Below are 27,414 nucleotides of genomic sequence, written 5' to 3'. Positions count from 1 at the left end.
GAATATTATGGAATATTATTGTTCTGTAAGAAATGACCAACAGGAGGATTTCAGAAAGGCCTGGAAAGACTTATATGAACTGATACTGGGTAAAATGAGCAGGACTTCAACAATACTATATGATGATCCATTCTGATGGACGTGGCCCTCTTCAACAATGAGATGAACAGAATCAGTTCTATTTGTTCAATAATGAATAGAACCCGATATACCCAGTGAAAGAACTCTGGGAAATGAGTGTGAACCACTATGTAGAATTTCCAATCCCTCTGTTTTTGTCAGCTTGCATTTTTTTATTTCCTTCTCAAGTTAATTTTACATTATTTCAAAGTCTAATTCTTCTTATGCAGCAAAATAACTGTATGGATATGTATACATATATTGCATTTAACATAGACTTTAACATATTTAATATGTATTGGTCTATCTGCCATCTGGGGGAAGAAGTGGGGGGAAAAAGGGGAAAAGTTGGAACAGTCAAGAGTCAATGCTGAAAAATTACCCATACATATATCTTGTAAATAAAAAACTGTAATTTAAAAAAATTTACATTTTCATGAATTATACTCTTATGGTTTTAAAATGCTAGTGTATATGTGAATTTCAAAACTTTAAATTAGAAATTATAATTTATTATTGAACTATCATTTTAAAATTCAAACTATTATTTAATTCTACTACTTTAAGTAAAAGTGTATGATAAAATGTAATTATTATATTCACAAACATGACTTTTTATTTGATTTTAAACAATATGAAAAAAGATTTCTTGTGCACAGGAAAATATAAATTGAAGTCAATTTTTTTCTTTGGCCATTGAATTATAATGATAATTGATAATCATATGTATAATTACAAACATTGTTATTTTTCTGTTTTTCACAAAAAACAAACACTTGAGGTAGATAGTGTATTATTACTCCGCACTTCATAGATGGGAAAATTGAGAAGTGTTTGCAACTCTCCCTAAATTACAAAGCTGAAATAGTAAGTTATGGACCTGGGCCAAGAAACCAGGTCTTTGCATTCCAACTCTAGTGTTATTTTCAAAGATTCCATTTTTTTTCAATGTAATTCTCTCTCTATATACACATTTATATGCATATACACATACATGTATACATGTGAATACATATTTGTTGCACATATATTTGCAATCTCAACACACAAACACAGATGCACATACTTATGTTTAGAGTAGGGTACCATGCTAGGATGAAAAATACAAAGAGGAAATACAATATCATTTTCAGCCCTCAAGTTTACAAAAGGGTTGTAAGACATATTGTTCAAGGAACTATCTAAAATAGGGGACAGAATTACTTCTAGGTGGGGGTAGAGAGAGATTTAAGCTGGAAACCATTTCTAGCTATAGGACAGCAAGAGAGGATTTCATGGAAGAACTATCACTTGAGTTGAGTCTTAGGGAAGAAGAGGATTACATAAGGAGAGATGAAAAAGTGCATTAGAGGAAGAAAGAATTCCCTATATCTAATGCAAAGAAGTAAAAAAAAAAAAAAAAAAAAAAGATCAAATAAAATCAAGGAAAAATTTTAATTTCAATTTTATTTTCAATTCTGAATTCTCTTCCCCCTATATCTATCCATTAATAAGGGAAGAAAACAAAACCCATCATAAATATATGGTTAAGCAAAACAAATTCGCACATTATCAATGTCCAAAGGGGAAAAAAGGGAAGAGCTCATTATGATCCTGTGAGCTTCACCCTGGCCTTGTGAATAGGTATAAACTTTAAGTTCTCTGGAATCCTAATCCCAACCCTAAATAAACCTTTTTCTAGTTCCAAAGAATACTATATGATTCTAGGGTTTTGCTAAGAGAATATGAAAAACCTGCTTTTACATTTTAACTACTTCACACTGAAGTACACCTACAACTATCTCTCATGGTATAACTATAAAGTTTAATCAAAAAATACTTCAGTCACTGTGTGAAAAAGATATATTTTTCATTTGCCACTTAAAATCTCATTTACAAAATTAATTTAAAAAGTACTGTAGCTTAACCTTGTGTTTTAAGTCTTTATCCCTTGCTATACGTAAATTGTTTTAATACTCAATGAAAAGGGGGAAATATTTTTTTCTGTCTTTTAAGAAATGCTTATTTGATTTTTCAATTTCAATAATTTTATTGACAAAAAAGCTATGAAAGCTGCCAAAAATTAATGTTAAGAACTATGTGGTTGTTGTAATATAACTGTAATTACAATGGTACAACCATCAATTGAATAGAAAAGCATAGAGAGGAAAGACAGGGAATAGGTGATAGAAAATGAAAATAGTAGTTTTTTAAAAGTGTGTAATATTATGCCCACAAGAATAGATGACAATTTATTAAATAATAAAATAAAAAAAATTGAACACCATAAAGAGGAATGAGATTTTACAAATTTTAATATCATTCAAAGTTTCAATCCCCCTCATTATTTTTTAAAAATGAAAACCTATTTAAAAAAAAAAAAAAAAAGTGAATTGTTGACTAAAAACAGAAATCTTCTCTCATGAGCATTCTGACTCAAACAATATTTCTTTAAAATAAAATGTTCAGAATTACTTTTGTATTATTAATTCTATTCCAAATTAGAAATTTCACAATTAATTGAAGTAAAAAGCACAATATAACAAAAGTTAACAAACTAAAGCCAGTCCACTAACATATTTGAAAAGTATGCCCTTATAGGAATGCCATTTCCCAAAATATTTCATTTAGTTTTAAATTTTATTTAGATACCTTTTATTTTATAGGACACTAATTTTCTCTCCCTTCTTCCCCACTCCCTCAATAAACAAACAAAAACAAAACTCTTGTAACAAATGTGCAACAAGTGACGAAAAATCAATTTAGTTTTTTTTTTTTTTTTTTAATAATTTTTTACTTGTGATATCAACCAATTATATATATATGGATTAATGGGTCAAAACAGAATTACAAACAGGTTAAATAAATTATTCAACCTATAGGCTAAAGAACGATGGAAAAGATACATATATATATATATGTATATATATGTATGTATGTATGTATGTATGTATGTATTCTATTTAACTATTATGTTTTCTTTTGCTAGGATTGTTTTTCTCTTCATTGAAGCTGCCTGTGGTACTTTACACTGGGATATGTGTGTTGTATTTAATAATACTATTAATTTTATATTTCCCAAAATAATTTTCAAGGGACTGAAAATTTTTGGCCCAAGGGATAAATCTAAAACCTGTTTCAAAAGCTTATTCTAGAGGCAATAGTAATTGTTAACATTTCTTTAAGAAGTAGGGAAGCTGGGAAAGTAATTTACTGAACAAACTTTATAAAGATCATTTTATGGGGATGGCATCTACTAAGAGACAAATAGAGAAAAAGAACACAATAGGATATTTTTTTCCTGATGAAACTTTTAAAATTTAATGTTGTGAAGAGAATTCTTGAGAAAAGACTTTGTTTCATATCTTGAATGAAAAGGAAGTCATCTTCAGTTATAATAATATTTACAAGAAATTCCAATTCAATTTTTTTTAATTCTCATTCCCAAATTCTCCCTCCCACTTCTTACCTATTTTGAAGGCAAGAAAAACAAAGCCCATTACAAATATGCATAGTTTTGGAAACAAATTCCTGAAGTGGCCTTGTCTAGAAAGAGAAAGAAAGGAAAAAAAAGAAGAGACAGAAAGAAAGAGAGAGGGACAGATACTCTGAATCCATCACCTCTCTATTTAGAGGTAGAGAGCATATTTCATCATAAGTTCTTTCATAGCAATGATCAACCACAATTTCAAACTTCCAAAGACTTTCAGAGATGATTGTGTTTATATTGTTGTTATACATTCTCCCAAATCCGATCATTTCACTTTTCATCAGTTCATAGTGTTCCCAGATTTTTCTGAAACTAATCCTCCATCATTTCTTAAAACAACAAAGTTTTCCATCATGATCATATACCATAACTTATTTAGCCATTTTCCAATAAATGAGCATCTCCTCAGTTTCCAATTCATTGCTACCACAAAAACAACTGCTAAAAATTTTATGCAGATGTATACCTTTCTTGTTCATTGATCTCTTGGGACATAAAGTTAAAAGCTATATTGCTGGGTCAAAGGGTATGCACAGTTTAATAACTTTTTAGGCATTATTAATTATAAATTGCTTTCTAGAATGATTAAAGAAGATTATAATTCCACCAATAGTGCTTAGAGATAATTCTGAGATCATTCTTACAGCTAACACACTGTCAATAATATCTTTGGTGTACTTTCTAGTATTAGTAAATAATATATTTGACAACTTTAATATCTGTTTAAGAGATTAAGAGAATGAGGAATTTGAGTTTAGTTGATTGAGAAATTTAAAAGTTATAGCAATTAATAAGGAAAAATCCAAATATATCTCTAGATTGCCATAAAATTTATGAAATTAAATATAAGAATGAGTTAAATAAAGCTTAAAGGGTAATCTATAAATAGAAATGATCAACTTCAGACTATCCTGTCCTATTTAACACTGTTACATACAAACTGCACATAGGGATATTATAGAGATCATTTAAAATAATTTTGTGAAATTGTGTAATTCTATAATCTATATATCAACTACTTTGAAGCACTAAGTAACTACTGATAATAGAGGGAAAAGTACGAAAAGTACAAAAGCCAAAACAAAGAATGATTATATACAAGTCATTACATGATATCAGTTTCATTCGCCCAGCTAGCTCATTCGGTAGAGCATGAGACTCTTAATCTCAGGGTCGTGGGTTCGAGCCCCACGTTGGGCGCCAAAATGCTGGAACTCTGTCTTCCCAGAAATCAGCTGGAGTCAGGATCACTAAACGTCTTTATTCTTGATCTTTTACGGTCAAGGTCAGGGGCTTAGGCCTAGCAACCTCACACACACCTTGCTCCCTCAAACGCCCAGAAAGACTGACTCAGTCTACGTTTCAATTCCTCTTCCTCCTCCTACTCCTCCCACACACGTCACTTCCCCCTCTTTGTCCCACCAATCAAGTCAGCACAGAACAGTTGGGGAGGGTCAACCTTCAAACAAATTAATAGGGAACTGTCCAATTGGCAATTAGTCTCATGTGCTTCATTATCCAAGTGCATTGCTCAGTTCTAGGCCTTTACACCATTTAACACTGTTACATACAAACTGCACATAGGGATATTATAGAGATCATTTAAGACAATTTTGTGAAATTGTGTAATTCTATAGTCTATATATCAACTACTTTGAAGCACTAAGTAACTACTGATAATAGAGGGAAAAGTACAAAAAGTACAAAAGCCAAAACAAAGAATGATTATATACAAGTCATTACATGATATCAGTTTCATTTAATTGGAATCATTATTAATTATATAATATTTTGACAACAAATTTCACTTCTCATAATAAGGACATTACAAACACATATGAGTTAGAAACACAAACACTTGATTTATTCACTTGGTGTTTCTATTTCTTTTGGTAGTTTCTCAAGAATCCAAGATTTTAATTTCTCTAGCTCAGTTCTGTTTAACTCATGATAAAGATTTGGAAAGCTGTGAAATGTTGTGCTTACTCCCAGTGATTTCAAAATTGAATTTGTCTCTTCACCCCATGAATGAAGAACTAATTCATCAGTAGTGCCATGACACTGAAATAATTCAGGAAGTACATCTTCATTCTTCTGGAGAGCCTAGTGAGAAAGGAAAACAAAACAAAACAAACAAACAAACAAACAAAAAACCACAATAATTTAATTAGCTATTATGTGAACAGGACAAAAATGGCTTAGAAATGGAGGGGTTGGCATAAAGCTACATCAGTGGGAAAATAGCTAAGGAAAAACAGACACAGTGAAACTGCTTAAGATTCAGGTTTCTCATTAGAGTTGTGACAAGGACCAGATCCAGGGCTGAGCTGAGGAATTAGCAGAGCTCCTAAGGATCACAAGGCCAATCACCTAGAAGTTGGGGCAATGACTTATGGGCTCAAATGGAATTGGGAAGACAAGATGTAGTGCCTCCTTCAGAGGTTTAAAGCAGGAAGAGCCATGATCTTTTCCTGAAGAGAAAGGAAAAAGGGTTGCCTGACCAAGATATAAGATACAGGATAAAAGATAAAGAGAATTTATATGCTAGAATGAATCCCTATGTCTCCTATACTCTTGATAAGGAAGTCTCTCCTAATGAATTACTCTATTAAAAACATTCTACTTTGAAAGAAAAAAAAAAAAAAAAGATACTACTGTATAAAATCTATTAGAAGTGACTAGTCACTAGCTTTTTCATGACAATGTACAAAATTTGACACAACACTGTTATGTACAATAGGTTCTACATATACTTTGTCACAGAGAGCCTATGTAGGTTTGAAAATCTTTTCCCTTAAATGCTTTACATAATGTTTTTATTATTTTTATCATCAACTGACCACAATCAATCACCTTACACTGTGTCATTAATCCTCAGGAAATGCTGGGTGGCTCAGTTATTATTGTTGTTGTTAAATGATCATTTTCCTTTTGAGTAACAATTTATATATGCTGTATACAGTATTTTTTAAGTTTATAACTTACTTGATAAACAGCAGAAGTTTTATTGAGAAAACTAGAAAGAGCAAATACTCCAGCCAGATCATGATGCTTCCTAAATGCTAAATGTAGTGCCATGCAGCCTCCCATTGAAAATCCTCCTAGAAGAAACAAACCATATTAGCCTAAGTAGTAATTAAACCAACAGTCATACTTATATAAAATATTATAACAGTACCTGTCCTTTTACTTATATATGTTTAAAGGCTTTAAAGAACTTAAGAGCTGAAAAATATCTCAAAACTCAATATAGGTCTTAGTAAAATCTTATCAAATAGAAGTTAATCTGTTCCACTGACCCTCATCCTCTGAAAAATTAATTTACTATAATGACTTGTCTGTTAATTGTTTGGATCCTTTATACAAATAAGAAAAAACTCATTAAGAAAAAACGCTATGCCACTTTATTTTTAGTGCACTTGGTAAATTGGATATGAAAAGAATATATTGTTGGATTAGATGGTAAGCTTTATCTAAAATTGCCAAAACATTCTGTTTTCTATGGACAAAATCTAAGAAGAGAAGGGCTATTTATTTCAAAGCCCAGCTAATTTTTGAACCTTTACTAAAATTTTCCATCAGTGTTCAAATGAGACATTAAACTGAAATCAAGTATATTTAGTTTCTCAGCCAAGTTAGAACTATTTATTCACTTAATTTTCAACACTAAAATAAAAATGATGAGGTTCAATATTATTGATATCATGAAAACTGTAATAGAATCAGAATTTATAATGGAATATACTTTAAATGATAAGTGATATCAAATCATCAGAAAGAAAAGAGAATTAAGTCCAAACTGAAAATGTTATCTTTATAAATTAAAATCAGGTCAAGAATTCAAATCCAGGTTTTCCATTCTTCATATCTACTCACATGGCCGACTCAATCAATAAGCACTTATTAAGCACCTGCTATGTGGCAGATATTAGCACTAAGGACACAAACACAAAAATAAAAGAGTCCCTGCCCTCAAAGAGCAAGCAATTCACTAAGTATTGTCAAACAAAGCATTAAAGAACTTCTAGATTGTTATGAATTCATCTGAAATATTTTGCCAAATGAGAAATATCACATAATAACAATATAACCTTTGTTAGACAATCGTGATTAAGTGAATTTAACCATATAGAGAAATTATAATACTGGCCTAAAAGCAGCTAGGTCAAGGAAAAAAGAAATCCTTCTGATGGCAAAACAAATTCAAAATGAGTTTAGCATTAGTGCCAATTTTTTTTTAGGATTTTAATGTTCACTTATATAACAGGTCTCATTATCTTTTCTCCTAAAATCGCCTCTCTTACTGATGGTACCATCATCTTTCCATTCATCCAGGTTTACAAATTAAGAGTCAATCTCAACTATTCCTTCTTCTTCCTTGACTTCCCCATTCCTTGCACCCATTCCTTTCTCTTGATTATTTGACTCTAAGTAAAGACTTCAGTGCCTCTATTATTGATTATTTTAATAGTCTAATAGTTGTTCTTCCAGCTACTTTTTTCTCCTTCTCTTCACCCCTCTCCCTTTTCCCCCACCAATTCTTCTTCTACATAGTGATTAACTTGGTATTTCTAAAGCTCAGGTCTGACCATGATACTCTCCTAGTTAGAAAGAACCAATGTCCCATAATCTTTGGGACAAAGTATTATTTTTAAAAATTTCTTCAGTTCAGAATTTAAAAAAAAAAATACTTCATAAGCTAGATCCAACTAATTTTTCCTAAGTATTTCCTTATTTCTTTCTATATCGCCAAAATGGTCTACCAGGTCTGGAGATAACATTCTATCTTCAACCCATATGCCTCTGCATTGAGTGCTAATTTTCTCTTCACTTCCACTTCTTGGAAACCCTATCTATACTTCAACGCTGAACTCAACCTCCACTAAAAGATATTTCCTGATTTGTTACTACCTTCCATTTATTCTTTATTTCATATTTTCTCATGTGTATCTCCTAAATTGCAATGTAAAAATGTAGAAGACTGGAGTAGTTTTTGTTTGTTTGTTTGTTTTTTCCCCTCTCTATCCCTAGTCTGTATAACACAGTGTCTAAAATACAGGAAGAAGATAGGTGCTTAATGTTAATGCTTGATCATCCAATGAGATAAGCTATATTCTTTTTATATGAAACTGGGCTAAGCAAAATTTAGCGTGCCAGTAAATATATCTGCAACTTGGAAGATTTGGGTGAATTTATGATTTTATTATTAAAAAAATTTACATGAACTTTTTCTTTCACAAATCATTTGGATTTTTTTTTTTTAAAACTAGGAGAATACTGTAGAAGAAAGGAATCTATAATAATAACAACTAAATTCCTAGAAATGAGAAAAGTGTAAGAATATTCATAGTAGCTTAAATGCTTAATAAAATAATCAAAATAAAGATACACAATGTAAATTTAGATTTTCATTTAAAAATGAATGAAAACATTAAATTCATCCTTTATGAACTATAATGAATATTAATTTTACTCAGTGAAGGAAATAAAGAAAAGACCAAAGAGATTAAGTAGATTAGAGAATAAATCACATAACTAGAAAATAAGTATATTAAAGAAAGATCACTGTCCCTTTCAAGAAACTCACCAACCTAGCTAGACTAAGCTGTTCTAACTCAGGCCCATCTCACTTCCTGTCCCATATAGGAAGGACATGCTTGCTGTTTTCCTTTTCCTGCCTGTTGTTTGCAGGAAATTCCCTGAATATTTAGACCTTACTTTGAATGAGATTCAACAAATATACCCCAAAATATTTGGGAGAGATAACAATGGGCAAGTTTTAAGTGCCTATTATTCTAATGGTATTCAATGAGAGAGTGTTACATAATAATCTAAATAAAATGCAAATTAGGAAAACTTTACCCACTAGATTGGCAAAATATAGCAAAAAAAGGGGGGGGGAGGGATATAATTCATTGTTTGCATGGCTATTGGGAAAACAATCATTTTTATTCATTGTTCAGGGGACTGCACTGTGGTATAAGTATTTTGGAAGGCAATACGCAGAATAGAATAAGTTGCAAAACTAATACCTTTTGACCAGGTTCAGTCTGCATCACTAATTGCTTATTTTACATTTCAGAATGGGAAAACCTGGAGGTAACTGAAATCATGTCTTCCTATAAAAAATTTACTCTTCTTCTAAACAATTTCAATAAAAAGCCACAACATTCTTTTCAATGACTCAAATTTCTGACTCAATATTATTGACTTCTCACTCTCCCCTCTATAATTCAATCAACTGCTAGCCATTTTGACCTCAAAATATTCACTGAATTCAACCTTTATGCTATTCACATAGCTACCATCTTTATTCAAGATATCACTATCCCCTACTTAAATTATTGCAAGTCTCCAAATTAGTTTCTCTGGTGTAGTCTCTTCCCACTGTGTTCAAAGATTTTCCTTACAGCTTAACCAAATTACTCCCCTATTTAGGTAACTCTAGTGGCTTTCTCTTGACTTTAAGATAAACTATTAACTCTTTTGTTTGGCCCTTCAAAAGTCCTTCACAACCCAGTCCCAAGCAATCTTTCCACTGAACACTATTAACTCTTACTCATTGGACATTATTCCTCCTCTTCTACTCTGCAATCCTCTATTTACCACATGCCACCACGGGTCTTGGTGCCTATGCTTACTGCCATCCTCTATGCTTGCAAAGCACCTTCCCTTGGAAGGCCAATCAAATAATTTTCTTTTTCCCTTCAAGACAGAGCTCAAGCATCTTCTTCTACATGAAGCTTTTTACCAATTTCCTCAAATCCTTATACCTCTTCCCCCCCCCCCAAACAACTTTTTATTAATCTGGTATACAATTATTTGTAGTTTTTTTTTCATCTTTATTCTATAAATGATAGTAACTGGACTTATCTGTCCAACAGAATGAAGATTCATTATGAAGGAGCATAGTATTGTTTTGTTTTCCCAATGCCTAACCCAATGTTTGATAGATAATAGTTATTACAATAAGCATTTAATAAATGATTTTTAACTGGCTAATGCAAAGCAAAGCAGCAGAATGAGACCTGTCTACACAATTAAATTCAGCACAACATTCTAGATATGGTGTTACCAGGAAGAGTAAAGCTCATTTTATAAATGGGAAAAGGGAGTCCTAGAGGGAATAAATGGTTTGCCTCATGTAAGAGCTGGGATTTGAATCTACGTTATCTCACTCCAAATCTAAAGTTCTGTTGCCCTTACATTTCATTATGCTGAAAAAAGATAATTGCCATAAAAATATATTGACTAATTTTTTAAAAGTTATTTCTATTAAAATAGATATTTTATTTTATTTATCAGTACTACTCTCTTCAGTTTCTTCATTTTTAAAAAGATATTTACACAAACCACACTTCAGGAAAAAAAAGTATGTTTGATATGTAATATCAAAATATCAACTTAACTCTTTAATACTTCAGTTCCTTAATGGATTCACAGCATCATGATATAAAACCAGAAGGAGTCTCAGAGATCATCAGCTAGTTTAACCTCCTAATTTTATGGTCAAGGAAACTGAGGACCAAGTAGGTAAAATGAATGGTCTAAGGTAACACAAGAACTATAGTTCAAGAGGTGGCATTTGACTGACAGGCTAGTGATCTTTCCAAGGTACCACACACTATCTAGTCTGGCCACAAAAATATTCTTAATATTAATTAAGAACTTATCTCAAACATGCATGGTTGACACCTAGTGGTCAAATCCAGTAACTGCAAATTTAAGTAGCACAAGTTTTAAACACTAATTCTGGGGAAATGAAGTATGTGGGGGGGGAGGGGGAAGGACAGTGAGGTGGTCCTGGTGGTAGTGGGAGTAGAGGAAATGATGTATCTTTAATCATTCTGCTTTCTGTCAACAGTTTCCAACAATACACTGTGGCAAAAATCAGAATGAATTAAGTACCTCTCAAACTTTATTATTTGACTTATTTTAAAAGTACATTTATTGATATTTTCTCTGTTGATGCAACAAGTATCCCCAAAAAACAAAATACTTTGCAAAGCATATTCTCCTAAATTTTGCAATTTTTCAATGAACAGAATTTTGCAAAATTTCAATGAACAGAAAGTACATTATAAATTATTTATTATGAAATTAATTATAATTAATCACAAATAGTTTGTAGTCATGATTCTTTTCTTGCTATTGATAATTTACTCAAGTTATAATCTCAGTAGTAGAACCATTAGGGCAAAAGGGTATAAACAACTTAGTAATCTTATATAATTTAAAATTGTTCTTCGTGATGGCTGAACTAATTAATTCCCATCAGCATCTCAGCAAACCTGTGTTCAAAGAGTCCCCCTTTCCTGACTCAAATTCCAAGCATCTAAAGTTGTTGGAAGACACGGGAGCCACCTGACAGTGGCTGCTGGAGATCCAACCCAGAATGGATCTCCTCTCGTGAGAGGACGATACAAGGAGACTGAGAGGCCATTGTATTGTCTGACCTCTCTCCTTTTCTCTCTGCTTGCTGTTATTTTCTCCTCACAGCATGATCCGCACATTGAGGAATAAAGCAGAACTATCACTTCTGGATGATTGTAGCAGGTGCTGATAGAGGCAAACTTTCCATTGGAGAAGAGGGCTGTAGTCAGAACAGGCATTTAAGTCTCTCATTAGTCTCCTGGCTTCTTTGATGTGTTAGCACATTTAATTACCTCAACTAAAAAAGTCTTACTGGGGCTCTGTAAGGGTCCAAGGTCAGGCAAGCTCAATTGAGATGTAAGTGAACCAATGGTCTTTATCCCTGGATGAGCTTAGAGTTGAGTACTTAAGGACTTCCTTCTTGGGTGGGACCTCCACCCATGGCGGGAACCTACATCTTGCTCTGAAGTCTCCTGGCTTGTGTCTGTGACCTCATTGACTCTATTTAAGCTCAAGACAAGGAGCACCTCTCTCTCTTTTCCTTTTTCTCCTTCCTCTTTCCACCTGAAGCCTGGACTGGGAAGTCGATACTAAGGTATGTGCAGGAGGTCATAGGGTAGATGTGATTTATGAGAATAAAGTTTGCTGCTCATTTAAACTCTCAGGTGCTCTGTTATGCTTCAACTACTTTAAATGAGATAGTAGCCAGAGGATTCTGAAGACCTCAAAAAAGAGGTGAGATTGATATTATTGATATTTACCAGATTTTCTCTGATAGGCCTAGGAATAAGGATAGATTAGCATTAGTGAGGGAGAGGAAAATATAATCCTAGCAGGGCTCTTCTTCCTTAACTCTGGAAGGATCCTTCTCATAAACAGCTCTGGTTCTTTTTATAATTCTTGCCCCACGTTGGGCATCAAAATGTAATGTTCTGGTTAGTTTTCTGGAGGTCTCTGGACCACCCTTTGTTTCAGCAGAATAATCACCGTGAGAATAGCCAGAGATAAAGTCCAAAAATCTTTATTGTCTCCTTCACAGTCTTGTCTCCTTCCGTGGGGCCCGGGCTAGTTTTCTGGAGATCCTCTGGAATGTGTCTTGGTTTCTGTGGGGGAGGCAGGAGGACCACCACATTGGTCTCTGTCTTGAAGTCTCCCTGAGTCTGGGAGCTTGTGCTCCAGCATCCACAGCCTCTGTCTTCCCTGAGTTTGTTCCAGTCCCCCTCTAGGTCTGACTCTGGCCTCTTAAATACTCTATTACAATTAAATCCTTTCATTATACTGAGTAAAAGCCAATCATTATATCACTAGAGAACCACTATTTGTTGTAAGATTAATTCAATCATACTGAACTAGAGAGCCATTAATCACCATGCTAAACTAGATAACCATTGTCTTCTCAATTCCACTTAATTAAACAGTTCAGCACTTAAGATCTAGTTATAAATGTAAGATATTTTTTAAGGCTCTCCATCAGGGTTTGAAAAGGCAGGTGGTCAAAGTAGTGAAGGAAGTGGTGTGACTTGCATGACATGTGTTTTCTCCTATCTTTACCTCAGTTTGCCTTGCCCCTTTTACTTTGTTTGGCTTGCCTATCCTGTGAGTGGAAGTTGGTGAGGAAGCTCACTCTCTCCACAAGAGTTGCTTACTCGAATGATGGAAATCCATAGCAAGGACATGCCTGCAACCTGGAGAAAATTTGCTATGGCTTGTGGAGTTTCATGAATTATGTAAAATCCAAGTCAGATGCAATTTGGAAATAGGAGTTAACACACAATTCACTTTTGAGCAATTAGTTGGTGAAGGTCGATATGGAGAGAATTCAGAACAGATTAATTATACCATGACAATATATGAGCAAATTGCTAAGGCTGCAATAAAAGCTTGGGGTGTCCTCTCTGGACAGAAAGATTGCGGAGAGGCTTTCATTAAAATAGAACAAGGTCCCAATGAACCTTTTGCAGATTTTGTGGGATGTTTGCAAACTTCTATCAAAAGAACTATTGGAGAAAATGCAGCTACAGAAATAATGACCAGACATCTGGCTAAGGAAAATGTCAATGAGATTTGCAAAAGAATTATATGGGGATTAGACAAAGATGCTCCTTTAGAAGAGATCATAAGACGTTGTGCTACAGTGGGAACAAATGTTTTTTATACCCAGACTATGATGAATGTGGAAAGACAGGGTCCCTCCTGGCAAGGGACTTCTAGAGAAACTCGGCAATGTTTTCAATGTGGAAAAATTGGACATCTAAGAGCTCAGTGTAAATAAATATGGAGATAGAGTGAAAAGACAGGGTGAAAGAAGACCTAAAACCCCATGTCCAAAATGCAACAGAGGACTCCATTGGGCATCAGAGTGTAGAATAATTCAGGGAAACAAGATGAGGGGCCCAGGTCCAGGGCCCCAGGCAAAAAAGACTTGGGGCATGATGGCAGCTGATGTAACACCCAAAGAGCCTTTAGAAGGTCAGGATTCTGATTTGATCAATCAGCAGAAAAGCAATCACATGGCAGAAAGGGATTACCGGATAAGTCAGCCAAAAGGCAATCAGATTGCAAAAATGGATTACACTTGGGGAGAATACAGGCACTTTAAACCAACAGGGCTGTGTCCAGTGCAAACAACTCCAATGTAATTTTCCTAATGTTGAACCATCCTTGCATTGCTATTATAAATCCACCTTAGTTAATCAGTTTGATGAGATTTAGTTTAAAAATTTTGGATTAATGTTCATTTTTTAATATGCTAGAGCTACATTTAGAATTGTACAGGACTTAGCAGCTATAATAAAAGACCTCAGGTCCTGGAATCATATGTACCAACGACAATCAAGAGAGTTACACCTGAGTTCAAAAATATCATATCGAGCTAAATTATGCATAATATTGAATGAAAAAAAAAAAAGGGCATTCAATGAACTTGCAGATTTTCAGGACTTACTATCAACCAAACCAGAACCCAATAGAAAATTTAACATATAAGAGCCAGTGTCAAAGATCAATCTGAAGGAATTGAACATGGGTAAATTGTTTACTTTTTTATTTTTATTACATGGAAAATGTATGCCATATGTTTAAGACTGACATCAACAATAGAATAGCTCAAAAGAAAGATTGGGGCAGAATTAAGTAAAAACAGTAATTATGTTATACCAATAAGATGCAGAGGAAGAATAGACATAGAGACATTAGAGGGGTTAGGAGAGCTTGTAGTTCTGAAAACCTACTCCTATTGTGAATAGGTTCAATAGGCAACCTACATATATACAATGAAGGGTATAGCACCCTCAAAAATCTAAGTAAGGGGAGAAGGATGGGCAGACAAGGAATCAAAGGGTGAGAGTCAAAGAGAAGGGAGAGGGGCAAGCTAGGTGGCACAGTGGGTAGAGGACTAGCCGTGAATTAAAATCTGACCTCAGACACTTAACATTTCCTGGCTATGTGACCCTGGGTAAGTCACTTAACCCCAATTGACTCAGGGAAAAAAAAAGACAAGGGAGAGATCCATGGGTGGGAGGAGGTTAAGTAATAATAAAGCAAATAAAATGTTTTCCCAAGGAAAGCTGGAGCACAAAGGAGAACAGTGACCACTTCTTTCCTTAGATCATAAGCTCTTTGGAAGTACTGAAAAATTGCAGACTCACTAGAATTCGCTTGAAAATAACAACAAAAAACCCTGAAACTTAGAGCAATCCCCCCTCCATCTTAGGATGATAGCCTAATTTTAAAATAAGATTAAAAGTTAAAATAGTAAGAAACAACAAAAAAGGAATCTGATCATTAAAAGTTATTAGAGTAACACGGAAGATATTTCCAATTTTGGAAAAAATCGACAGTATCAAAACAACTAAAAGCAAAATCTCAAAAATTCTATTAGTAGGTCTGTCTCCCAAAGAGATAAAAAAGGAAAATGACTTACATGCAAAAATACTTAAGAGAAGTTTTTTGTTGGTAGCAAAATAAAATTGGAAATTGATATGTCTATCGATTGGAGAATGACTAAATAAGTTGTGGAATATGATTATAATGGAATAATGTTATGCTACACTAAATGGCAGAAAAATTTGGAAAGATTTAGGTCAACTGATGCAGAAAGAAGCAGAACCATGAGAACATTGTACATAAGAACAGCAACATTTAGATCAATTGTGAATAAGTTACTTATTTTCAGCAATACAGTGGCCCAAGATAATTCCAAAAGACTTGTGATGAAAAATACTGTCTACCTCCAGAAAAAAAAGAGTGAATATAGACTGAATCATATCATTTGTCATTTTCTCTTCCCCTATCCTCCCCCCCACCCTCGCAATGGTTTTTGTTTGGTTTCATTTGATTTTTCATTTTCTTTTACAATATGATGGTTGTGAAAATGTTTTGTATGATTGCACATATATAACTTATATCAGATTGTTTGCCAAATCAGAAAAGGGAATGGGAGATAGAGGGAACTGGAAAATCTTTTTTTTTTTTAAATGCTAAAAATTGTTTTTACATATAATTTAAAAAGCAAAATACTGTAAAAAAAGGAAAGAAAGAAAAAAACTGAACTGCACAATTCTAGCAGAAATAACTTAAGAATTATTAGATCATCTGAAATACATCAAAAAAAGAACCTACGCATCATATATCAAGAAATTATAAAGGAAAAATGTCTTATTATCCTAAAACAATAGAATAAAAAAGAAATAGAAAGAATCTACTGATCAGCTTCCTGAAAAGATCCCAGAGTAAAAATTCTCAGAAATATTAGCCAAATTCCAGAGTTCCAAAGTTAAGAAGAAAGTGTTACAAATAGCCAGAAAGAAACCATTCAAATATCACAGAATCATAGTCAGGATCCCATAAAATTTAGCAGTTTTCAATTTTTAGGAGTAGAGAGTTTAGGATATAATATTCTAGAAGACAAAGGAGTTAGGATTAAAATCAAGGATAGTCTGTCCAGCAAACTGAGCATTCCAAATTTAAAATATCCAATTAAAGGTTGGGTATTTGCATATCCAAATTGTATATCCTGAAAATCAAAGCTCAGATTAATAAAAATTTAAAGTAAGAAAACCACTGAACTAATAAATAAAGGTAGGAACTGATGTTAGGGGAAGGGATAATAAAATCGATAAATCATGTGTAAATTTGATTTTTAAAGAGAAATAAGAAAACCAGATTACTAGTCTCAAAAATAAAAATGTTGTGAAAATATTGAATTTACTACCAGTGAAGATGAAATTAAGCAATATTAGTAGTTATTTTGACCAATTGTATTCCAATAAAGCTGACAATCTAAGTGAACTGGATGAATATTTACAAAAAATATAAATTGTCCAAATTAACAGAGAAATAGAAATACTTAAATAAGTATTGCTTATTACTTATTATACTTAAATTACTTTTTATTATTAAGTTATATTTATTTATTACATTACTTATTATACTTAAATAACAAAGAAAATACTTAACCTAATCTTAGAAAATGAAATTGAACAAGCCATCATTGAACTAAGAAAAAAATCCCCTGAAATAGGGTATTTTTCTCTTCTCCTTCCTGCTGCACTTTGTGGTTAATATATAGAGGTTCTACCAGATTGACTAATATGATAGAAAAAGGAAAATGACAAATGTTGAAAGGGATTTTTGGAAATTGAGACACTGAATCACTGTTGGTGGAGTTGTTGACTGGTCTAACCATTCTGGAGAGCAATTTGAAATTAAATTGTGCATATCCTTTGACCCAATACTAGATCTCTATATATCCCATAGAAATCAGAGAAGAAGGAAACCAAATAGGAGCAGGTCCTTTGAAATGCAAATTGAATGAACAGAAGAATTTTACAAAGCCTAGCAAATTCATATAAAATTTAAAAAAGCAAAATATTCCTTCAAGGTTTACATGTTGTTTGGAGGAGACAAATAATATACTTTAGGTAATGGGCCAGAACTCTGGAGAAAGGTGGAATTGATAAGACAATGGTTATCTAGTTTAGCATGGTGATCAATAGTTCTCTAGTTCAGTATGATTGAATTAATCTTACAACAAATAGTGGTTCCCTAGTGATATAATGATTGGCTTTTACTCAGTATGAGGAATGGATTTAATTAAAGTATTTAAGAAGCCAGAGTCAGACCTAGAGGGGGACTGGAACAGACTCAGGGAAGACAGAGGACTGGAGGCTGGAACACAAGCTCCCAGACTCAGAGAGACTTCAAGACAGAGACCATTGTGGTGGCCCTCTTGCCTCCCCCACAGAAACCAAGACAACATTCCAGAGGATCTCCAGATCCAGGCCTCAGGCAAGGAAACAAAACTGTGAGGGAGACAATAAAGATTTTTGGACTTTATCTCTGGCTATTCTCACGGTGATTATTCTGCTGAAACAAAGGCTGGTCCAGAGACCTCCAGAAAACTAACCAGAACATTACAAGTATGTTCTTAGTGGAAGTTCTTGATAGAAGTATGAGTGTGAAGCATTGTAGTTCAACTATCCAGGTATCATGTGGCATAGAATCACGGAATATACTAGGAGTATTACTAACATAATTTATCAATATATTGGTAATGGCATGAAGAGAACAACAGAATTTTCACCTTAAGTGAAGTGGATAGGATGTTCTAAAAATCTGATATAAACTGAAGTCTTTTGAGATTCAATGGCAAAAGCAAAAGATTTATAGTTTGAGTAATTTAAGTCATTTTTGCAGTAGTGGAGCTATAGGGCACAACAAAGAAAGAAAGTCATTTTTATCAAGCAATTTACTGTCATCCTGGCCTTGTAATGATAGCACCCTACAATGAAGACTAAAATTACTATGGGTCAAGGTGGAAGTAAAGTGCTTAATAAATGTTTGTGTGACCAGGCTATCGATTCTTGAAGCCTAGTGCTTTATTGAGGCATGGAAGTGACCTTGGATGCTCACAGGATAATCCAGGAGAATACAACTTCTGGCAGTCCAATTGAACTGGAAAAGCTTTAAGTATAAAAGTTATAACAAACTGTGTACCTGTTTTACAAAGAGTAAAAGTTTCATTATCAATGGTTATGGGATATTGAATTTTTATAAATTTTTAACTATAGCAACTGTATCTGTATTAGGAAAGGAGCTAACCTCTTGAAATATTAAGTCAACCAAGACTTAACTTTTCATCCTTATGTATTTTCTCACATTCTAAGAGTAATTAACGTCTATCAGTTCTGTCTCCACATTGGTTCCTATAACCTATAGAAAAAGCAATTTTCTTTTAAACCGAACAATTAATACCATCTGACTACAACTAACCCTTTCAAATTAATATTCTTATTACTCTCCTTAATAGTGCTAGAGTATTCACTGTCTTCTAAGACTCCCTCTTGTTTTGCTCTTGCTGTTCCTCTGAATAAATTTCCCTTTTTTTGCCCTCATATCAGACAGTTAAAATCTTCTTTCAATCCAAATACCATCTTTGGGATGGCTAATCTTTATGTATGCCCTTGGTTGGAATCTATCATTCTATGTTCTAAATACCCCCAGACTTCTCTTAGGCACATTATCAATCTTACCTGAATTGTTATTGCTGTTGTTTGTCCTCTCTTCTCAAAAAGGACCATGACATGGGAGTGAATTGGATTTAAATAAGACAAGGTTCTGCAAAGTCTCCAAACTCACTTTCTCCTTCAGAGCTATCTAAGTCCAATGGCCAGATATAAAAGAATGACTAAATATGGTCTTAAATGCCACCAGGGGAAGATCCTGGCCTTTTTAAGCTAGGAACTTGTTTAAGCTAAAGACTTTTGACGACACCCAGTCAATGATTAAGGTCAGGTAAGAAATGAGGCAAAGAAGGGCCACTTATCTAGTCAAAATATGTACACATTCTAGAGACCCTCAAAGTTTCTAGTCAAAACAGAAAAAAAAACAAAAACAAACAAAAAAAAGGTAATTACACTCACTGAGTTAAACTGGACCCAAACAATAACTATTGTCATTATATTATATAATTATATATTATATTATATAATATTATTGTCAATATAGGCCTGACCTGGGACCTACTGTTGGTCAATCAACATGAGCCAGAGTGATGTCCCCGAATTACAGTTTTCCATGAAGATATATCCCATTCTAGGAAACTGAATGGATGGCACAAAGAATAAATTTAATAAAATGTGTAAATGTAACTGAGTATGAGAGAGCGGAGAGGATATCACCAATGCTTATTCTTTCCTCACAGGAAAGCCACGATAATTTCCAGCACATATTAACATGCTAAAAATGCTAAAAGCAATGTATCTTAACTAAATTATTAACTATACTGAACACTATTACTAATAAGTTAATAACTTGGAGAATTTTTCGAGAAATATATAACAGAAGATAGAATATTGTTTTGTGCATAATTTTAATCATTCTTTACTCCTCTACTTTTCAATTACTTAAATGTTACTCTGACTGAAGAAAACCTCTAAATAAATTTCCTTAAACAGCTTAGCAGGTATCATGATTTCATATCTCATTGAACATAATTTGTTTAAATTTCCTAAACCTTTGTCTCAAAAATGTTTTGTGTTTTTAAAGCCTTACTTAAAACAAGTGTGAGATCATTCCTTTTCCTTATGATTAGATTCCACTGCAGATTTCTTTAGAAACTAGCTTACCTTTTACCAAAGGTAAATTTGAAAAGGGAAAAATACAAATATGAAAATATGGAAATGTGATATATCAAATTATTTCAAAACCAACTTAAGAATAAAAAATTTTAGTCATGTTCAAAAGTAACAAAATTCCATATCTTTATGCTACTAGTTTAAAAAAATTTCAGATGTGTTCTCTTTGTACTTTATTTCCTTTTTATGACTGCAACTGTCAACCAATATTACTTGCTTAAATAACTGCTCAGAGAAAGTTTGTAAATTTCTTCCAGAAATTTGAAATTTATAATCTATTAGCTAAAGATGATTTGTTGAGAAAAAAAGTTTGTATTCTTAAAATAACACATATTTTATTATCTCAAAGTATATATACCAAAATGACGTAAAAATAAAATTCAATTGTCATATTGAAATATAAAATTAAACTGAAACAATATATAGTTGAACATTATTTATGCATTATTCATATTGTTAAAATACATAAATTGCTTAAATACAATACTTCAAATATAGTCTAATGCATGTATGTAGATACATATGAACATATCTTTAATATATTACCAACACTAGAATGTCTTACCAACTATTATTCTATTCTTCTTTATACCATTCTTTACTTCTTCATCAATCAAATTTGCAAGAACTTGGCACATTGAGTCAATAGATTCAAGGTGTTCTGGGCAATCATTTGATATTTTATATCTATCAAACCACACATTGGAGAGTCCTCCATGCATTGGTGTATATGGCCTATAAAAATAATTGGAAAGAGATATTTAATTAAGGCTATAAAAGTTTTATATAAATTTTGAGAAAACTGCAACAACCTCAAATACCTTTTGAGTTTCCAAAATGGGAAACAAATTCTTCAGTTTTCTGAAACAAAATAGGTCTATACAATGTCCATCTACATGTGTATGAATCCCATTTTCATTATCCCCTTCTTCACTCTCACTCATATTTATCCCTACTTCTTTGTAATCAAAAGATGAAAGAATCCCAGAGTTGGAATGGAAATCAGAGGCCATCCAGTTCTACCTATACCCCTCCATAAATCATCTTTAACAGATGAATAGGATTGAGAGCTGGAAGGGATTTTTGAGTTTATTTAGTTCAATCCCCTCATTTCATAGTTTAGACAGAGAGACTTAAGTTATTTTTCAAAGGACAAGCAGGTAGTAAGCATATAAAACTTATGTCTAACATCTTATACCAGGGGTTTTCAAACTATGGCCCACGGGCCAGATGCGGCCCGCTGAGGACGTTTATGTGGCCCACCAGGTTATGGCAAATGGGCTGAGGGGCGGAGACAGAGTGTGAGTTTTTGTTTTTACTATAGTCCAGCCCTCCCACAATCTGAGGGACAGTGAACTGGCCCCCTATTTAAAAAGTTTGAGGACTACTGCCTTATACCAAGAGAAGATCCAAAATGGATACATGATTTAGACATAAAGAATGATACCATACTGTGTGACCCAGGGCAAGTCACTTAACCCCAGCCTCAGAGAAAAAAGAAAAAAAAAAAGAATAATACCATAAACAAATTAGAAGAATATAGGATAATTTACTTCTGTGGAGGAAGAAGGAATTTGTGACCAAAGAAGAACTAGAGATCATTATTGATCAATAATAGATAATTTTGATTATATTAAGTCAAAAAGTTTTTGTGCAAACAAAACTAATGCAGACAAGATTAGAAGGGAAACAATAAATTGAGAAAATATTATATCCAAAGGATTTGATAAAGGGCTCATTTCTAAAATATATAGAGAATTGACTCAAATTTATAATAGTTCAAGCCATTCTCCAATTGATAAATGGTCAAAGGATATGAACAATTTTCAAAAAAATTGAAACTATTTCTAGTTATATGAAAAGGTGCTCCAAATCATTATTGAGCAGAGAAATGTAAATTAAGATAACTCTGAGATACCATTTCACACTCGTCAGATTGGCTAAAATGACAGGAAAAGATAATGACGAATGTTGGAGAGGATGTGGGAAAACTGGGACACTGATACAATGTTGGTGGAACAGATCCAACCATTCTGGAGAGTAATTTGGATCTATGCTCAAAAAATTATCAAATTGTGCATACCCTTTGACCCACCAGTGTTACTACTAGGATTATATCCCAAAAAGATCCTAAGGAGGGAAAGGAACCTGTATGTGCAAGAATGTTTGTGGCAGTCCTCTTTGTAGTGCTAGAAACTGGAAACTGAGTGGATGCCCATCAATTGGAGAATAGCTGAATAAATTCTGGCATATGAATGCTATGGAATATGGAATTACAAATGGAATATGGAATTACAAATGGAATATGGCAACAACCAGGAGGATGATTTTAGAGAGGTTTGGAGATTTATATGAACTGATGCTAAGTGAAATAAGCAGAACCAGGAGATCATTATATACACGGCAATAACAAGATTATGATGATGATGGAAGTGGCTCTCTTCAATATTGAGGTTTCAAACTAGTTCCACTTGTGCAGTGAAGAAGAGAACCATTTACACCCACAGAGAGAACTATGGGAACAGAGTGAGGAACACAACATAGCATTCTCACTCTCTCTGTTATTTGCTTGCATTATGTTTTCTTTCTCAGTTTTTCTTTTTCTTCCTTCTTGATCCGATTTCTCTTGTGCAACAAGATAACTGTATAAATATGTATACATATATTGGATCTAACATGTATTTCAACATATTTAACATGTATTGGACTGCCTGCCAGCTAGGGGAGGGTATGGGGGGGGGGAAGTAGGGGAAAATTTGCAACAAAAAGGTTATGCAAGGGTCAATGTTGGAAAAATTACCTATCATATGCTTTGTAATTAAAAAGCTTGAATAAAACAAACAAACAAATAAAGAAAAGAAAAAAAAAGGTCTAGAGGAGCAGCTAGGTGGCACAGTAGATAGAGCACTAGCCCTAAACTCAGGAGGACCTGATTTCGAATCTAAAGTCAAATACTTAACAGTTCCTAGCTGTGTGACCCTAGGCAAGTTACTTAACCCCAATTGCCCCAGCAAAAATAAGCTAATTAATTAACTAATTAATTAATTAGTAAATAAATATATAAATGAATGAACAAACAAATAAAGAACCAAATGAATAAATAAATAAATAAATAGATGAATGAATGAATGAATGAATGAATGAATGAATGAATGAATGAAAGTGAGGCATGGTCTAGACCAGAGATGTCAAACTGAAATGGCAACACAGGCTGACCTATTTTACTGCAGGAGACATACTGGCTTGTTTTTTGTAGTGTTGTCTGTTGAATGTTGGTTATCAAAATCTCTTGTCTACACTATCTTCATTTCTGGACTACTCACTCCTGAATTCCTTAAAATTTAGCTTCTGATTTCCTTAATTTCATTGAAATTATTCCCTCAATGGCTTCCAATGATTTATAGGTTAAACTCAACACCATTAAAAAAAAAAAAAATCTCTATCCTTCTTGATCTTCCTGCAGAATCTGATAATGGGGATTACTCCCTTTATTGAAGAACTTCTAATGGTTTCTGTGACACTGGAGTTGTTTGGTTCTCCTGATTCTTTTACTGTTTCTTCTTTGGAACCTTTTCATTGAGCCACCTTAATTAAGGTATTCCCTAAAGCTCTTTCTTCAGCATTCTTTCCTTCCAAAGCTTCTTCTTTAGTAATCTCATCCAATGAAATAAAATAAAAAACTCCTAAAATCCTGGCCACAACCCAACTATTTCTGCTGAGTTCCAAACAATTTCCAATCTTACTGGAATTTTGGTCTGGATATCTATCTAGCACCAAAGTTTAATATTTGTAAAACAAAACTTTTTTTTTTTTTTTTTTTTTTGCTGAGGCAATTGGGGTTATAAGTGACTTGCCCAGGGTCACACAGCTAGGAAGTGTAACATGTCTGAGGTCATTTTTGAACTCAGGTCCTCCTGACTTCAGGGCTAGTGCTCTATCTACTATGCCATCTAGCTGACAAAACATACTTTTTATCCAAAAACTAACCTGCTTTCCCCCAAATTTGTTTCAGTAAATGATAGCACCATTCTCTGTGTCACTCAGGCACAAAATTTTGAAGTAATCTTTGACTCTATTCCTTTCCTCACTCTCACTGTCCAATTAGGAGGCAAATCGCATATTTCAAATTTCATTTCAACTACTCTAATTGAAAGCTTTCAACATGTACGCCTGATCTCAATTACTACAGAAAGTCTCTTATAAAGAATTCCTGATTTGAATCTTTCTCTTCTCAGTGGAGCTACCACACTTATTTCTAAGTTTTCCCTAATCATATCACTCCTTAAACATTGAGTGTCTCTACTGTCCAGTCAACAATAAAGAACTGGAACTCAAAAGCCTTCTAAAATTTGATTCCAAACTACTTTCCAATTTTATTTCAAATTACTTTTGTTTATATAATCTAATTCTAGACAACACAACATGACTTTCTATCTCCTATTCATTTTGGGATCCCTTACATTTTTGTGCCTTTACTTACACCATCCCATTATAACTGGAAAAGACCTAATTTTTTCCACCCACCCCCTTTTCTGCCTGTTAAAATCATGCTATAAAGTCCAAACTCCATCATGAAGTCCTTTTTGATCTTCTGTTTAAAATGTTTTCTTCCTCAAATTTCTCTTAGCACTTAGTCTGAACATCTACTTTACACTTATTACATTCTTCCTTATACTATTGATATTTATGACCTATTCTCCATTAATGGAGTGGGTATTTTTAATCTGGTGTAGAAATGACAAAAGAAAAGAGACTGATTCAATCATAGGGGGTAGGATATCTGAAGACACAGATATTTACAAGATATCTCAATAAAATGTTGGAACAGATAACAGTCTAGTTTTGCTTAAGTATAAAGTATATTAAAGAAAATACCATGAAATAACAATGGATAGATAATCTGGAAGAAATATGAATTTGATAATGAGAAACTAGAAGGTTTTTATATAGAGAAGTGAATTGTTTATAACTGTGTACTTAGTTCAACAAATTTATTTAAATACCTACAATGTGAAAGATACTTTACACAGTGGGGTTATAAAATCACATGCTCCTTTTTAGAAACTTTATAATCGAAAAAGAAGGATATACAAAGTATACTATAGAATTTAATATATGTCCTTACAAGTTTGGACAAAATAATTCAGACTGATTTAATAAGTTGATTAAATGAACTTAAGTAATGGTGGTAAAATGTTTGATGTGAATTTTGAGGAGTTCACTTATGGAATAAAACCAGCTTTTGTCCTTGGCTTTATTCCAATTAATGTTAATATAGTGGCATTGAGGACATGAGGACATCTGTGGATGACAGAATTCTGACTGCAAGTAAAATATATTAAAAACTGAGGATCCAAAGATCCCAAAAGTATGTAACTGTGGGCTGAATCTAAAAAAAAAAAAAAAAAAAAACCAAAACTGTACACTAATATAGAATAAAGAACATGACTCAAACAATACAGCATATGAAAATGAACTAGAGAGAATTTCAACTAAAGGATCAACAAATGAAGCATATATATGACATCATGGACAAAAAAAAAAAAAAACAAAACAAACCTAGAGATCTTAGAATGCATTAGGAAAAACACATAGAATGAAGGATATTATAGTTTTGTTATATGCTACATTGATCAGATTATATGTTGAATATTTTTGTAAAGTTAATGATAAACTTGATCATATCCAGCAAAAGGTTAATATGATGATGAAAGTACTAAGAATGTTTAGCCTGGTAAAGATAAAAATGAAGTAGAATATGTGTAGTTATTTTAAGCATTTGAAGGGTCATCTTGGGGAAGGACTAGAAAGCAGAAATATTGTGTTAAATAAGTTTCAGAATCAATATAAAGAAAACTTCCTAGCAATTAGAACTGTCCAAAAGAACTAAGTTGTCTTTGAAGATAGTAATAATTAGTTCAACTTGCAATAATGTTGGAAAAGAGATTTTTATTCAATTACTGTTGGAAAAAATATCTCAGAGGTCCCTTCTAGGAGTCTCAGATATATGTACATGTAGAAGGTATCAGATATAATGGATTGTAGAGGTCAAATCTACTTGATTTAGTAACTTATCATATATAATTAAAGCAGAATGTTCAAAATTAACACTAATCTTTTTGAATTTGTGAATTTTGACAAATTTTTTGCCAAAAAAAAGACTGGGATTTTGGGAAAAGTGATTAAATTTTGTTAAGGATAATAGGAATTTGAGATGTAGGAGGATATTCTACTACATATCCTAAACTGAGATGCAGTATTAGAAATAGAAAATAGGTTAAGATTTGAAATACAATATTGGGAAGAACCTGTATAGAAGTAAAAGATTCATAAACGAATATAGAGAAGCAAGGGTTTTGTCCCTGGGTGCTGACAATGAAGGTGCTTTTCTTCCCCAATATGCTTTCTTCCAAGTGAGGGAATGTTTCTCAAGATCTTGACTTATGGTCTTCTGCTGTCTCATAAGCCCTAGGATCCACCCCAAAAAATCCATCACTAGGCAAGTTCCCCAATCACACTCCCTTCCCAACCCCTGCTGAGTCATAGTTAGTTTTGTCCTGCAAGTAGTTTGTCAGATATTGCTCTATATAAATATTAACCCCATATAAATTTGTCCCAGATATTGGCTTATACTGATAGCATTTTAACATCTTTTCTTTTCATTGCAGACAACAGTGCTGCTGCAATACTATTATATTTTGTTGGCTGGGATTTATCAGAGGTTCTACTTAGTAAAAAACAAACAAAAAACAAAAAACGATTCTGTTTAAGTTTTTAAAACCATAATCTTTCCCTGTATATTACTAAAAAAAATTA

The 27,414-nt window shown here is 33.1% G+C and overlaps 1 protein-coding gene across 1 annotated transcript in view; it reads right to left on the bottom strand.

Annotated features, from left to right (window-relative positions):
* Positions 1 to 3,803: 3,803 nt before the first annotated feature.
* The window catches only part of LYPLAL1 (lysophospholipase like 1), a 57,862-nt gene continuing 34,251 nt past the window's right edge, over positions 3,804 to 27,414 (bottom strand). The window contains exons 3-5 of the mRNA XM_074309190.1: positions 21,164 to 21,333; positions 6,575 to 6,690; positions 3,804 to 5,692 (exon numbers count right to left, since the gene is read on the bottom strand). Coding sequence (XP_074165291.1) covers positions 5,453 to 5,692; positions 6,575 to 6,690; positions 21,164 to 21,333 — 526 coding nt within the window. The 3' untranslated portion in view covers positions 3,804 to 5,452. The remainder of the gene's footprint in view (positions 5,693 to 6,574; positions 6,691 to 21,163; positions 21,334 to 27,414) is intronic.

Source organism: Sminthopsis crassicaudata, chromosome 4 (genome assembly GCF_048593235.1).
Source record: "Sminthopsis crassicaudata isolate SCR6 chromosome 4, ASM4859323v1, whole genome shotgun sequence".
In the NCBI taxonomy this organism is placed as follows: Eukaryota; Metazoa; Chordata; class Mammalia; order Dasyuromorphia; family Dasyuridae; genus Sminthopsis; species Sminthopsis crassicaudata.
The sequence above is the reverse complement of the archived record's forward strand: the minus strand, read 5'-3'. Positions and strand labels throughout refer to the sequence as shown.